Here is a 16,166-nt window from a genome sequence, read left to right as displayed (position 1 = left end):
TAAATTGTTAGCTAAATATATCATCTTATAATGTTAATTAGTATTTTTTAAGCTTATCTTACATTTAATTAAAAAAGTGAAGAACAATTACTAGAGACACGTACCAACTAATAGAGATAAACATAAAATATAAGAAATAAATAGGCTTTAAAATTAAGTCAAAATAAAATAACCCTTCATCCTAACAATAGGTATTATTATCTCTCAACTTCATGCATCCATTATTTCTCACAACAACAAATACATCAAAATAGCTATTGATATTGCAGCTAGATAAGGCTTATCATATTATTTAGACAGCCCTTGATAAGATTGTGATAGAGAATGAGAGAAATTATAAAAAGATTAAAGATGGCAAAGGAGATTTGTGGCTATAAAAAGTAAGAATATATGATGAGGGCGGCGGTGGGAATTTAATGTTGTTTAGGAGGAGATGTTAATGGTGGTAAATGAGGTTTGTAGTGGTTGGTTGGTGGTGCTAGTGTCGGCGGTGGGGTTGGAGAAGAGTTATCCTAATTTGAAGGAGGTGGAGCTTGTGTTGGTGGCAGAGAATTATAATAATATGGTTGTGGGGAGATAAAAACGATGGGTCGAAGAGTTTGATTAGCTACAGAAGGCGATGATGGAGGTGGGGAGTTGTACTAGTAAGGGGGTGTTGAAGATAGTGGGGGTGGTTGTGGAGAATTGTAATAATAAGGAGATGATGAAGAATAAGATGGTTGGGATGGAGATTTATAATAGTAAGTAGGGGGAAAAGTTGGTGATGGAGCTAGTGACGAGCCATAATAGTATGGAGGAGCTGATGGTGAGGGTTGGGGTGGAGAATCATAGTAGTAAGGGGGTGATGGAGATAAAGATGGTGGTGGTGAAGATTTTTCATAAGAAGAAGTTGACAGAGATGGTGATGAAGCTGGAGGGATGCTATAGTATGTAGGAGATGACGAAGGAGGAGACTGATAATAATTGGCCAGAGTTGGAGGTGGGGGAGAATTAGAATTGTATGGAGAAGGTTTGGGCTTCTCACAATCTTCATAAGGAATCTTAGGAGCAAATGCAAGAGTTTCTGCCTTAAGCACAACGAGCTCATGTGATTTGACTATGACTTTGAGTGGGGCTCCCTTATTGAGGTTAGTGGGAATCTTGCACTTTGAGCCCTTTGGTGCTGCATGTAGCTCAACCCTGCAAGCCCTTGCTCTATGCTTCCAGAAAGGGAATCCCTTCACATTAACACTGTATTTTCCGAAGTGTTTTGTCTTCCCATAGGAGACATAAGTTTTGTCTCCAGCATCACAAGTCACTTTGACTATGGCATCTACTCACAAAAGTTTGAAATATTACATGTTAGTCATTTAGAAAATGTCGATGAAGAAAAGAAAAACTCTTATAAGATATTTTCTTTAATTGCTCAAATTAATATATTTTTAACATTTTTTTTTATTATGAAAACATGTGATGTTAATTTCATCACTTATTATGTTAAATTCCCCATTTATATAATATGCCACATAAAAAGATACAAAAAATATTAGATTTGATTTTGAACATTAAAGTAATTAAAAGTCAACTTACTTATTTTCACTCAATTCCTATGTAATTACATATCAAACACCTAAACTTTAAATTTTACATATATACACCATCCTACCTATTCATGAAAAGGTGTATTTCAATTTTTAAAAGTAAAAATATGAAACTTACTATGTAATATGAAAGATTTGGATGGTATTAATGTAAAAGTCAAACTTTAGGTGTTATATATGTAGATTCATAGGAATTGAAGGGTATAGGTAAGCTATTGAACCTTCCACCTTAGAACTCCTTAATTTATTTCCATCTAATATACTTACACATTCAAGAAAACATCAATTAAATTAAGTAATCCATTCATTTATAAATCAATTCAATAATTTGATTATGATATTTTGAGCAAAATTATTTTTACCAAATAATTGGTATCGCCTTTGATATCTAAAATTATATATAAAAAAAAGGTTGAAATTTTAAAGAAAATTCGACGAGGAAGCAACTTGTATTTCCTAATGTAGATAAATGATTGATAAAATAAAAAAAAACCTATATAGAACACCAAAATCATGCGTAAATTCAAACTTATTTAGTCAGTTTTAGCAGATAGATATTCTTATCCTTGGAATAATCATGGCTTAATATCTCTTTTCTTACACCCAAATAGATATCCAAGTTTGCTCACCTTCCAAAGGTTTTTTGATGTGAGAATCCAAAGGCTGTTTCCAATCGTAGCAATTGAAGCAATAAACACTGCCAACCACCTTAACCAAGAGCTCATGGTGATGATGTTGGGGAGGGGAGTTATAATAACTCGGTGGTGACGAAACTACAGGCGGAGGAGATGAGTTATAGGGTGAAGATTGATAGTCATAGGGTGAAGATGGAGGGGGAGAGTTGTAATTATGTGTTATTGGGGGGGAAGGAGAATAATTTTGTTGTGGTTCATTAGAGGCAAAGGCTAAGTTATTTATGGAGAGGAAGAAAGCTAGAGGCAAAACCATGCTTGGCCACATTGGGAGACCCCTCTTGGGGTTGATGGCCAAAATTCTCATTGGTAGCCGGAGATTTTGGCGGCCCCGACTCCCTTTTTTGAGTTCTTCACCGGAGAAAAGGGAGAGGGAGATATTTTGATTTTCCATTTATGGATGTATTTATATAGGTGGTGGAAGTTGCAAATGTATGTCATATGGGTTTTTTGCATTATATATTGATATGATGAAACGGTCTTCGCTTAGTCTTCGTTTTCTTCCTAATTAAGAAACATTTTTCTCTTATCTTGTTAATTTCATAAATATTTTAATTTCATATTTTTTTGTTTTTTGTTTGTATAGCGAGTTCTTTTGGTGCATAATTTGTTAACAAATGTGGTAAGAACATAGCTATTCAAAACATTGCTCTAGGAGTCTGTTCTGATGAAAATTGTTGGAGTGTTAGGAACTCATTTTCGGAAGCCTGTTCAAATATTTTTTTAATGGAAATCGGGTTAAGAGTTAGTAAATCGACATCAACTATTTCTTTCTTCGTCTAGTAATAATGAATTAACAAGAAGGAAATGGATTACATGAAACTTGTTGCAACATAAATAAACATAAATAAATTGCCGTGAAAAATTTTGCCAAATTATCTCAAAGCTCATAGTTTCATCTTCTCTTTTCCTCCATTTGGCCTATTTACCTCGATGGTTTATAATGCAGGTCGGCTTTCTTTGAATTGTAGAAATAAGAGAGGATAAAATCAGATAAAATTTTAGATTGTATGGGGATACACTTTCAAATCTCTTTTTTTCCTAATTAGATATTTAAATATATCAAAAAATTGCTATTTTCGACATTTGTAGACTTTATTTTTGAAAATGAAATGGCTTATTTTTTGAAATTGTCAAAATACTTAAAAAGATGCTTTCATATATTTTGAAATTAGTACGCCAAAATAAATATTTAGATTTTTAGATTAATTTGCTATTTAGATAATAATTATGCAAATTGTATAGAAAAAGGAATAATTCATACCACCAGAGGTTTGTAAGCACTAACTTATGTATAACTAACAGATTTGAGTATACGGTTATATTTAGTGAAATATCAACAAAAAAAAATCACCCAAAAGTGTTGGTAACCTTATTTAGAACTCTAATTTCTCCAATTATGGATTCTTTTCTAAGATGAATTCTCAAAAATTTTATTTATTTGTTTTTTAAATGTTCTTGTGCCTTTGATTGTTGCCACACCAACAATAACAAGCCTTTATCCCACTAAATGGGGTCGACTACAAGAATACTTTTTGTCCCTTGCATCTTATTGAGTGTCATATTTTCATTCAACTCTAATAGGTTAAGATCATTTCTTACACAATATGCCCAAGACTTTTTAACTCTACCTCTGCCTTTCTTGACATAATTCGAATCCAGAACATCTACTCTCTTAATCGGATCATTTGATGATCGACTTTAATGTGAGTAAACCATCTAAGACGACTCTCTCTAATCTTGTCTGCCACTATACCTATACCAACCCTTTCATGGATACATTCATTTCTTATATCTAAGTAAAGGCCAACATTCCGCACCATATAGAATTACAGGTCTCTCCACTATCTTATAAAATTTTCCTCAAATCTAAGAGGTACTTTTCTCTCACATGATAGGCCCGTTGCATTCCTCCACTTCAACCAACTAATTTGAATTTTAGTAATAACATCTATATCTATATCACCATCCCTTTGAACAATAAACTCGATATATCTAAAATGTTTGCACCTTTTACTGATTTGATCACCCATAGTTACAACTGTCCCACTAGAGCTACTACAGCTAAAATTACATTCCATGTATCCAGTTAAGGCCTTTAAACTTCAATGCAGACCTCCATAATTCAAGTTTTTTCTTGAATTCTCTCTCTAGCCTTGTCAACAAGAAGGATATCATCAGCAAAAAGCATACACCAAGGCACAACCTTTTGTAAATATCTAGTATAAGCATCCATAACTAAAGCAAAATGCTTTGGGCTTAAAGTTGATTCCATATATGATCCAACTAAAAGAGGACAATACTCCATTAATCCTCCTTTCGTTCAAGCACATGTAATAACAACTCTAGCATACATATCTTTAATAATTTGATTATAAGTTATATCAACACCTTTATTTTCTAGAATTCTGCAAGGAACTTCTCTTTAAACCTTTGTTGACCTTGTTTTTGATGAAGGCTGTCAAATCCTGAGTTAGTCCAAATTAGTTAGGCTCAGTGTATCTCCTGTCAAATTGAGCTAATTTGGGTCAATCCAGTTAAACTTTGATTATCGGAAACCAATTCAAAGCTAACCTAAGGTAAACCTGAGCTAACTCAAATCGACCAGGAATTCACTTTGGATCAATCTGACCTAACTCAAGCTAATCTGAACGCAGCTCAGACCTAGGTGACTTGTCGTTGAGGAGCGTTTGACTTCTCATTTGAGAAAAAAAAAGCACACCTAGCCTCGGTCAGGGACAATTTCGGCCAAGGATCAAACAAACATAAAAGACACGACATAAAATCCATCCTAAAAGCCACTAAAACTTAAACTTTAACCATAAAATGAAATCTAGTTTAAGAAGGTATTTTGGAGGAGGCAACCCAGGACTACTAATAAAAAATCTTTCAGTCACTTGTGACTAGTCAAACAACAAACCTAAATGATCCCTAGATGATAAAACCATGGGACCTTGAACAAATCATTCCAACTATCTAAAATAAAGTACAAAACAAAAAAAAAAGTAATCGGCTAATAAGTCTTAAGTAACCTAAAATTTTCAACCCCTAAAATCTGAAAAAAAGACATTAAAACTTTGATGAAACTTTAACGAACAAAGATCGTTGAACAGACCTTTAACCATGCTTCCCGAGTCTATGAAGTTGAGTCTATGAAGATTTCTTTGATGACACAACTCATCGTTATTGATAGGAATCTTTCAGTCGGGGTAGGTTTGACCACCTCCTCTAACTAAGTAGATCAAAGAACCCGACAACCCCGAGATGATGGGAAGTCATGGGCATCTTGACTAATTTGTCCTAAATAAATATAACAACCAATCAATCAAATTTAAAAAGAAATTATGCTAGCTCCATTATGTAGGGACTGTTGAAGACAAAAGGCGTGCATTACTGTTGACCTCACTTTTGTTAAGGTCTAGTCTTTCTTTCTTAGAAGTCGAGGATCTAGCCATATGACTTTCATGTTGACTAAACCATGGCGTCGGGCTCTCTGCTTTCATGTACATTGTATATTGCTTTGGCTATAGAAGTTGGAACCTAGGTGGCAGTTCACTTTGTGCTTCTTTACTCCTTTTGACTCCATTTTGCTTTATTTTTGCTCCTTTTTCTCCAAAACTTCATCTCTTGTACTTGAAACCAAAAACACGCAAAATACCTTTCAGTATAGTGCAATATCATTAAAAATAAGAATAAAATGTATATAAAAAAGGGGCACATTTTAAGGCATGCCACCTAACTTATGTTAACCCAAATCAACTTTAACTAAACCTTGGTCAACTCGACTGAACTCGGGTTAACCCAAATTAATTTGAAATGAACTCTAGCTAGCCTAACCTAACTTGGGTTGACCCAAATCAACTTAAACTAAAATTGGGTCAACCAGACCTATCTTGGGTTAACCCAAACCAATTTAACCAATCTTGGGTCAACCTAACCTAACTTAGGTTAACCCAAATCGACTTAAACTAATCTTGGGTTAACCCGACCTAACTTGGGTTAACTTAAATCAATTAAACTAATCTTGGGTTAACCCAAACAAACTTTGGTTAACCCAAATCATCCTGAAATGATCTCGGGTCAACCCGACCTAACTCGGGTTAGCCCAAATCAACTTAAATAAAACTCGAGCCAAGCCCACCTAATTTGTGTTAACCCAAACCCACTAATGGTCAACCTGACTTAACTCGGGATAACCCAAATTGACTCAAATCAATTTTGGGTCAACCAAACTTAGCCCAATTTAAACTCAAGTGACCTAAGTTAAGGAGTGTTTGACTTCTCATAAGAGAATAAAAGCACACTTAACACATCTCGGAGACAATATGAGCTAAAATGCAAAATATTCATAATAGACACGACATAAAATTCACTCTAAAGGTTACTGAAACAAAAACTTCAATCATAAAATGCAACCTGGTTTGAGATGAAATTTAAGAGGAGGCAGCCATGGTTGCTAGCGAAATACCTTCCCATCACTTGTGACTAGTTTAACTGCAAACCCAATGGTACTGGGAGGACGGAACCATGAGATCTTGATCAGACATTTTAAAATCAAGATTAAAATAAAAATCACAAACAAATCTTATTCGACTAAAAAGGCATAAGAAACCTAAAAATTTTAACCCCCTAAAATCCAAAATAAGACATTAAAACTTGAATGAAACCTTAATGAATAAAGGCCACCAAACACAACTTTACCCCTGCCACTCATTAAGGTTGGCTGACAACAATCTGTAGACATATGCATAACTTGTTGTTCCTATTCCTTATCTTCAGGGCCTCACTCATTGCACGAAAAGGGGTGGTTTGAAGTGTGAGAACCACTATCGTATAGAGTGAGTTCTACTAATGCATATTGAATAGCCTTTTTGAACAGGCTTTCTATGCATTCTTCATCAAGGACTTACACAACCATTGCATAGCTTGCTTCGATGCATTGAACACCAATTGAATTTAAAAATTGGAGTGTAGTGATGTATAGGAAAATTTAAATTTGAAATTTCAAAAATATCTTTACACTAGTCTTAGGACATTATGCATACCATACCCATATAGGTAGCATGATTGAAAATCAAGTAATAAGGCATATAACTCCTGACAAATAACCCGACCTATCTTGCAAACCCAATGACTCTGTGAGGATTTAGATGGTAACTATTTCCAGATAGGATATAAGTCCATATAGGATAGGGTTATGAAGTTTCACCTCTCTGCGCGAACTTCATCACGAGGTTGTTTGTCTAGCTACGACATAAATCCTCACTTTTTGGCCCTTAAATGATTGTATGCCATGCAAAATAAGTCATAATAAAATAACTTCCGTGAGCATGATAAGCTCAATTTCCCGAGGATGAAAACACAACCTTAATCGAGTGTTTTCTTAAGTGGATTCAGATATTTAAGATGTACTTAACTATAGAGACTTGCACTTATAGAAAGAAGAAGATCCATAGCAGACACAAAAATACGAGTCTCTGGTTGTGGGTTATTTTCATAAGATCCTCTTCGTGGACATGCTTCCAAGGCATTTCAATCTGATCTCCTTTCGGACATATGCTGCGGAAGTCATCTATGCGAAGTTCACTTCACAAAAGTCCCCCATGCCCTTTTTCTTGTTTGTGTTCATCATCATATACGCTTGCTTTCTTATTCCTCTCTCATCCAGATCATATGATCCAAAAGAGAGTTTACTCAGAGAAGAGATTACATGACGATAGACAAGTTGGTGATTCCCCAATAGATAAACTACAAAAATGATAAGACTGGAGCAGGGCTCGGAAATTGCGTTCACAAGTGAATGGAAACAAAAAAAAATTACTTATAAAAAAACTTGTGATTAAGACCTACAAAATGTTGATAGAAAACCATAGTGTCGTTTTCAAACTATTGATCACTTTGTCAAAAAAAAAGTTGATTACTTTCTCACAGAAAAAACTATTTAACACTGTGAATCATTATGAGGAAAGAGAGAAGAATATTATGAGATAGGGTTACTAAGCCAGAAATTGCATACCGCACACAAAAAACCGCACGATAACATTGTCGACGCATTGAATGCTAGAACCCACACACCCCACTGGAGAGATAGAGATCGAGATACAAGTGGGGAGAGGCAGTCAACAAAGTCGTAGAGAGCGAGAGAGAGGAAGAGAGGCTCATACGAGAGGGGATTAGGGGAAGAGGCAAAGATAGAGTGAGAGAGGTAGAAAATGAGAGAAAGTTAGGACTTCGAGCGGTGCTGGGGAAGCGAATAAAAGTATAGGAACATATGATGGGTAATGGGTTACGACATTCGCGAAAGTAGACCGACCTCGATTCGAGCTGAGGTCGGATTAAAATCAGATCAAAATAGTTTAGATCTTTTTATTTGGCTTGTAGCTCGACTCCAATATTTCGAGCCGATTTTGATTTGAGTTAAATTTTGATTCAATTTTTGAGCAATTTACGATCTTCGAGCCAATTTCACAACCCTACCCATAGCTACTTGATCAAATGGCTACATTGATTCCTTTTGATCATAAGGTTTTTTTTATGATTTGAGGATCTTAACAACAACAAAATTGAGTGATCAAGGGCTTGTTAGTTTTCTCTGGTCGAGATGCTATTTTTAATTTTTTTAAAAAAATATTAAATTTGGAGTTCATTTGACTCTCCAATTAATTTCTCAAAGCCTCCAAATGTGGTTTAATTGTTTGATCTAGGCTTGATTGGGCCCAGATTGTGCCAATTTTGGTTTCACTGGGTTCAACTTGTGGAGACAATCCATTTCACTATAAGTTTGCTGAAATGAGAGCTCTTAGATAATTTTTTGATTTGAATCTCAATATATTTTTCTAAAAATATGCCCTAAGATTTGCACCAAATTATGAAATTTCATGATGACACATATCACTATTATATTTATCTTAAAAATCAATTTAGTAATTTATAAAAGGTGCATGTACATACATACAACCTAATTCCTATGTATTACATATCTAACACCTAGTTTTTTACTTCCTACATTTATAGCACCCAAAGTTTACATATAACATAAAAAATATCACATTTTACTTATTAAAAAAAATGAAATACACCTTTTCATGCATTTGCAAGGTGGTATGCAGATGAAAATTGAAGTTTAGGGTTTCAACATGTAAATACATAGAAATTGAGTGGTATGCATGTAAATCTTCCTACAAAGAAGTATAGTGATTAAAAACTATATTAGAATATTTTGGGTATATTTTTGTCGTTGGATTACACAACATAGCTTTTCTCTGATTCTTCCCATGCGCGCCGCCGGGGGTTCGGGTTAGCGCTTCCTTTAGTTATGACTTCTCTACAAACTACAAGCTAGGGATTCTCGCGCTTCTCCTTCGCCACAGGGTAAAACAAAAATGGCGCCGCAAAGAGGTGATTCTGCTATCTAATCTTCGAATTTTTGTTTCAATATATTATCGATTCTAAACCGGGATCACCTATTAGATCTCCCTGGGTTCTATTTCGATCCGGAGAAGAATCGATATTTTCCCATCAAAGGTCCACTCCCGGGATCGAAACGAGCTCGCCCTTTCTCGTCCTCCTCTTCTTCATCAAAGGAAGGCTCGGCTTCAGGCAAGGTAAAATGCCAGAGTTATTTCCCTTTGTTTCTAATTTATTTGTGGAATTAAAGTAGAATTTGGAATAGAAGTCCGTGGACTTGAACCTCTTGGTGGAGAAAGGGAAACTTCTGTAAAATTTGCATAACAATTACGTTGGTTTTTGTTCTTTTTTAAAGTGACGTTTAGAATGAAGTTTTGTTGTAATAGTATACTCAGTTTGAACTGCAACTTCAACCAAGGCAACTCGCCCAAACTCAAAAGCTACTTACTCGCTCCATACTTAGCTAGACGGTGAATTCTCCATATTAGTTAGTGACTTCGTGCAGCAAGTTGGCAACTTCGTTCAATAAATTCGACAATGTTGTCAAATCATACATACATTCATACATCCAAACATACTTATATTGTGGGCTACCCATGTTAAGAATCTTAATGCGCTTTCTTATGTTTTTATTAGACTTATATATAGTGTTAAAAACCTTAGACTGAACTTATAAATAGGAAGTGGAGATTGTGACAAAAAATTTTGGACACTCAAGTCTATACCTTTGGCCATTTAGTAATATCACAAAACTTCTCTCTATAGCTGCTCTTTCCAATTTTATAAGCTTTGTATGTGAGATTCTATTATTGCCCGTAGACATTTTTAGATCCAACATTCTCTAAAGTGCAGTGAGTGTGAATTAATGCCAAGAATCAGAATCCAGATACATTGCGTCAAGTAGAATAACATGATCAAGAAGCCTTAGGAATAATGGAAAACCAAAACTTTATAAAAAATAGACAATTCAAAGAGATATAAAGAAAGATCATGGCGTTGGTCTAGGGAAATTTGGATCCTTTTCTAAAATCTTCTGAAGGATAGAGATGCTTGAGGGGTCCTCAAATTCAATATTTTGAGGGAACTAGGTAGCGCCTATGTATTTAGTTCAAGTTCGTGCTGGATGAAACATATTATTTAGATGGTAATGAAAAATCTATTCCCCCCTCATTAATTTAAAAAGAAAATCTTTGCTGACTAATGCTTCTTAAGGGAAATATGGTGGCAAACCCTCAATAAAGTTCAAGATCTCTAACCATGGTTCCCACAAAGGGAGGATAACCTTGTAACTTACTTTGAGTCAACCACCTGCTTGCTGAATATCAATCATGTTTTAATTTGTAGCTTGTTCTTCATGGTCTTCAAGGAGCCATCTCTTAGATGATTCTCACACCTTGGTTGGGGAACTAACATCTTTTGTTGTGTTCAAGAGACACTTCATCACTGTTGAATAACTTGTAATTATGTAAGAACCCAGTGATTTTTTGTAAAAATTATCACTTGTTACTTAAATTAGATGCTAAATGCCTTTTAGAACTTGTAGTCACCTTTGGCATGCTAACTCAAGTACTGAAAGAAGGATAGTTTAGACACGCACTTGGAGCTATGTAGCAGAGTGCATCTATGGAAATGTTGGAACTCACAGATAATCACATAAATGCAGACGTCTATAGTCTACCGGAGGTATGAACATCTCGATTCCTTGAATACAGGAACTCCTGACTACATCAATGCCAATCAAGAAAAATAGTTGTAGCTTCAATACAACCAAAATTAAAATCTACCATTATGTTCTCTAGGATTGACCACCACTTTATTAGCATGTGCGATGAGTGAACGTGAGAACTCTTTGGGACATTTTCTTTTGACAAACAAATTGTTTGTAGTTGCTAGGAATGTCAATCACGTCCCTTTGAGGGTTTTCTATATTGAGTTGGTGAACACGATTAAAGAGAAATAATACTTTTGTCGACCACCTTTGTTATGTTCATAGCTCCATATTCTGTGTTTGAAGAATATTATGTTTTTAATAAAACCATGACCATGGCATGGAGGATTGTCAACATCTTTGTGGTATAGTTCAAGAACTTATAATATGAAGGAAATTAAAAGTGTGTGGGATGCGTAGAATGAAAGAATACTAGTGATTAAAAAGAGAGAGGAGATGTAGCCAACCTGACATGAATTATCCAAATAACAGGGAACAAACCTTGAGTAGGAAATACTTCTAAGGGAAGTGTCTCGTAGTAATGTGGCTTGGAATTCTTATTTTTACTTGCCAAAATTCATAGATTTTGATTAATATACTTTTATAATTCAAGGATTTGTCCAATTATTCTTAGGTCCTCTGTTTGGAAGGCATGACAATTTGAATAGTGATGCGCTTCTTAGATGACCAACACAAGACGTTTGTCTCAAATTTATTGCACGCCTCACCTCATATTTATCAAGCTGTTTGCTTCATTTATTTAGATTTTTTTTTCTTTTAATTTCCTTCTTAAAACAACAATTCTGTTTCGCTCAAACCTGCACTCGCTTGCACACGTACGATCTCCCCTCTTCTCATGATATCCTAGCTGACCGTCCTAACATTGCCAGTTGCTTTCATCACTGTCACCATCATATGTTGCTCTTGCCACCTCATCTTAAATCGCATGATCTCCCCTGCAGTGCTCGGTCTTCCTTCTCACGCAAACCCAACTAGCTCTAACACTGCTGTTGCCCTCATCGCCTGCTGCTTCTATCATCGCCATCATCTCTTGCAATCGCTTTGCCACATCTTGTACTTCCACCACCACTGTAGCTTTTCTCCGTTGCCTCTGGCTATGCCTAATCTCCTTTCTTACACCACCACCCTAGTGTCGATGTCATTGCCACCACCATTTACTAGTGCGCCTCGACGCATCACCCCATTTTAACCAAGTTTCTTTATCTCAAGTATACCTACTTAGGGTTGTAAATGAACCTATGGACTCGATGAACGACTCAAACTTGATTCAATTAAAACTCGATTCAGCAGACACAAATTATTAAATAAATAAGTTTGAACATTTAAAAAAAAAAAACTCGATAATTGAATGAAACAAACATAAATATGGTTCAACTTGTTGATTTATGTTCATGAACAAACTTATTTGTTGTTCAACAAATAATTTGTTAAATAATATGTAGTTATATGATATATTATTTAAATAAAATTCAATTAACTGAAATTTATAATTAAACATTTAATAGTAACATGTTACAATTTAATTTCAACATGCATATGAATGTAATATAATTTATTCTTATATTTTTTATTTTAATATTTTTGTTTGTTAGTATTTATTTATATTTTATGCTTGCAAGAAATTTTTTTGGCAACTTATATATTTTCTTATTTAATTTGTGCAAAGTACTTGAATACTAATTCATGATTTATTTGATTCTTTATTTATTTAAGTTTATAAAAAATATTTGTTGATAACATTATATAAAAAGTGAAGCATACATTCAACATTTTCAGCTTATTTATTAACTTGCTCAAGTCGTCTTCCAATTAAAATAAACAAGCTAAATATGAACATATATGTGAAGCTAAACTCGAGCTCAAGTAGAACATGAAAAACTTATAATATGATTAAGCCAAATCCAATCAATGACATACTTGGCTCTACTTATCTTGATTATGGCCCTATATCTACTTTCCCCACTCTTATTTTCTATGTGGTAATAATCTTTGGATCCAAAAAAAATTATTTATTTTGAATATTTGTAATTCTTCAAATTTATTTTAACTTTGCTTACTAAGATTGTCTTATGTCTTACTTGCTTTAATGTTAAATATTTTCTTCACTTGATGTCTTATGCTAGTTTAATTACTTAATGTCTACATTACACTGTTACTATGAAGTTTGTGCTATTTGTTAAATGTTACTATGCGCTTACGCAATTTGATATTTGATATTGACATAGTCCGTCACTTCTTACTATGTTAGGATATTAATATGTCTTTCTCTAATATTTCTACATAGCTAATATATTCATTTTTACCTTTAATTTGACTCTCTTATGCCTGAAAATATTTTGAGCCTTATGTCTTGCATTATTCCTCAATTGCACAATTTTAAATTTTGTTTGGGCCTCAATATTCAAAGATTTTTTCTTTTAGTCAGGTGTCATGCTGAAAATCCTTGACATTGAAAAATTAAAAAGTTCAGCATGGTGAAAGATTTATAGGATATTTTAGGAATTGTTCTCCAAAGCATGCTATTTACATTATCAAGACTCTTCCCACATCCAAAGAGATTCACTTGTCTCCTATGTTTTGCGTTCAAGTTGATTTGATATTCTCTACTCACAACTTTCAATTTCTTAGCTTGGTATTCGTCTTTTGAAATGATAGCACTAAATGAACAAGTTCTTCGGCGACGTCAAACTCAGCAAGGGCACCTTCTAAACTTTTAATTCTATAGCTTTGCCATCTCTTACTCAACCTTTCTCTTGAAGCTAGCCTTGAATTTATTAACATACTTAAATAAAGGTTAACTTATTCGATGCATTTAAGTTAAATCGTATTTATATTAGTTGGTGGTCATTTTGATAGATCTAAGTTAAATGACACACACACACACACACACATATACATATACATATATATACATATATAGATATTTATATAGATATATACATATATGTTCATATGTATATTGATATATACATAAATGTATAGATATATACATATATAGATGTATACATATATGTATATAGATATATACTCATTTTTGTAGATATAGATATATATGCATATATGTTGATATAGATATACACACACATGTGTAGACATACATATATACACACATATATGTAGATATAGACACCCACACCCACACCCACACCCACACAATATAAAAACATCAAAAACACATCATTAACAAATTTTAATATCTTTAATTTGTGTGTGCATTTTGAGAAAGTCTTTCAACACAACATGTGTGCAGCGGCATCTTGCGTATCAAAACTCATGCAAATGCATTGTGATGCGTGCATATAGCAAATATACTCACATTTGCTCTGACGATAATTCTACGTTAAACTTAGTTAAACCTTAAGTCTTCGAGAATGCTGCACAGATAAAGAATGAAGTTGGTTTAGATTTGTCTTTGCTTTGATAAACATGGAAATGTTTAAAGTTTATAAAATATCTTTTTTCAAAATTATAAAAATTAAATACATATCACACCCTTTTGAGCAGATTGTCATGGCTTTAGGGGATGGTTGTAAGTCACTCTTTAATCATTCTGATCTTCCATATGACAAGGACCGGAGTGGATAAGACTGAGTCCTCATTTGACCTATTTGATTCTCCTCCTAATAAGGGTTGTAATTGACAAGACTAAGCTCTCACTGGTCAATTCTATTCTTATCGCCTTAATGATATTTAAATTATAGTCCTCACTTAAATAATAATTAAAAATAATTTAAGTATTTCAAATTTCTCTGATGATAATCGTATTGATTGTAAATTTTAATTGGAGGCGTCTATTTTTAAAATTAAATCCAGAAAATATTTGAATAAACCCAATTGATTTAGGTTATGAGTTCGATCCTACGTAAACAGGACAATGTGTTCAATGTTATTTAAATCTTCGATGATGATAATGTTGGGTCGCGTTGATAGTGAATGCTAATTGAATAGTCCTCTATATAAAATTAGAATAAAAACATATTTGAATAAACTTTTTTGATTTATTTTATTAACTGATTCTCTATAAGAGGGATAAGGCCAACAATGTTTAAAATTACTCAAATTCCTGATGATAGTCGTGTTGAATATAAATCTCAATTAGAGGATTTATTTCTAAGATGCTTTCAAATTCTATAAATGAAAATTTTTATAAAAAATATGTAGAGCGCCAAAATAATCAATTGACTATTCACATTGGGCTATTTTAGTTCTAGAGTTTATAAAAATACTAAATTAGTCTCTGGATTGTTTTCATATGAGCCCAAATAATCCTCATTGGAGACTATTTAAGCCGTATTTAAAGGGTCTGGAGATTAAATTGACACTTTGGGACTAAAATGACGCTCCTGCAAAGAGTTAGGGATCCATTTCGACACTTTTCTCATAAAAAATATTAAACTAAAAAATAATCAAATGAAATTAATCACCAAAATTTTAAAATAAACGTGAGAACTCTTTGGGACATTTTCTTTTGACAAACAAATTGTTTGTAGTTGCTAGGAATGTCAATCACGTCCCTTTGAGGGTTTTCTATATTGAGTTGGTGAACACGATTAAAGAGAAATGATGCTTTTGTCGACCACCTTTATTATGTTCATAGCTCCATATTCGGTGTTTGAAGAATATTATGTTTTCAATAAAACCATGACCATGGCATGGAGGATTGTCAACATCTTTGTGGTATAGTTCAAGAACTTATAATATGAAGGAAATTAAAAGTGTGTGGGATGCGTAGAATGAAAGAATACTAGTGATTAAAAA

The 16,166-nt window shown here is 33.7% G+C and overlaps 2 protein-coding genes across 2 annotated transcripts in view; one reads left to right on the top strand and one right to left on the bottom strand.

The window, feature by feature from the left end:
• Positions 1-641: 641 nt before the first annotated feature.
• On the bottom strand, positions 642-2,528 carry LOC110031435 (extensin-2-like). The gene is made up of 2 exons (XM_020734625.1): positions 2,210-2,528; positions 642-1,312 (listed from the first exon to the last, which is right to left on the bottom strand). Exons 1-2 carry the CDS (start codon positions 2,526-2,528, stop codon positions 642-644), a joined length of 990 nt encoding a protein of 329 aa, XP_020590284.1.
• Positions 2,529-9,525: 6,997 nt separating this feature from the next.
• LOC110031434 overlaps positions 9,526-16,166 on the top strand; it is a 28,127-nt gene continuing 21,486 nt past the window's right edge. The window contains exons 1-2 of the mRNA XM_020734624.1: positions 9,526-9,670; positions 9,743-9,876. Coding sequence (XP_020590283.1) covers positions 9,655-9,670; positions 9,743-9,876 — 150 coding nt within the window. The 5' untranslated portion in view covers positions 9,526-9,654. The remainder of the gene's footprint in view (positions 9,671-9,742; positions 9,877-16,166) is intronic.

This window comes from Phalaenopsis equestris, unplaced genomic scaffold (assembly GCF_001263595.1).
Source record: "Phalaenopsis equestris unplaced genomic scaffold, ASM126359v1 Scaffold000815, whole genome shotgun sequence".
NCBI classification, from domain to species: Eukaryota; Viridiplantae; Streptophyta; class Magnoliopsida; order Asparagales; family Orchidaceae; genus Phalaenopsis; species Phalaenopsis equestris.
Note: the sequence above shows the minus strand (reverse complement) of the source record. Positions and strands in the feature narration are given on the sequence as shown.

Bases quoted from the DNA above. Each gene is read 5' to 3' on its own strand.
- LOC110031435 (XM_020734625.1), bottom strand. From the start codon at position 2,528: ATGGTTTTGCCTCTAGCTTTCTTCCTCTCCATAAATAACTTAGCCTTT. The intron at 1,313-2,209 runs GTGAGCAAACTT...TTTTGTGAGTAG, and splicing joins CATCAAAAAACCTTTGGAAG to ATGCCATAGTCAAAGTGACT.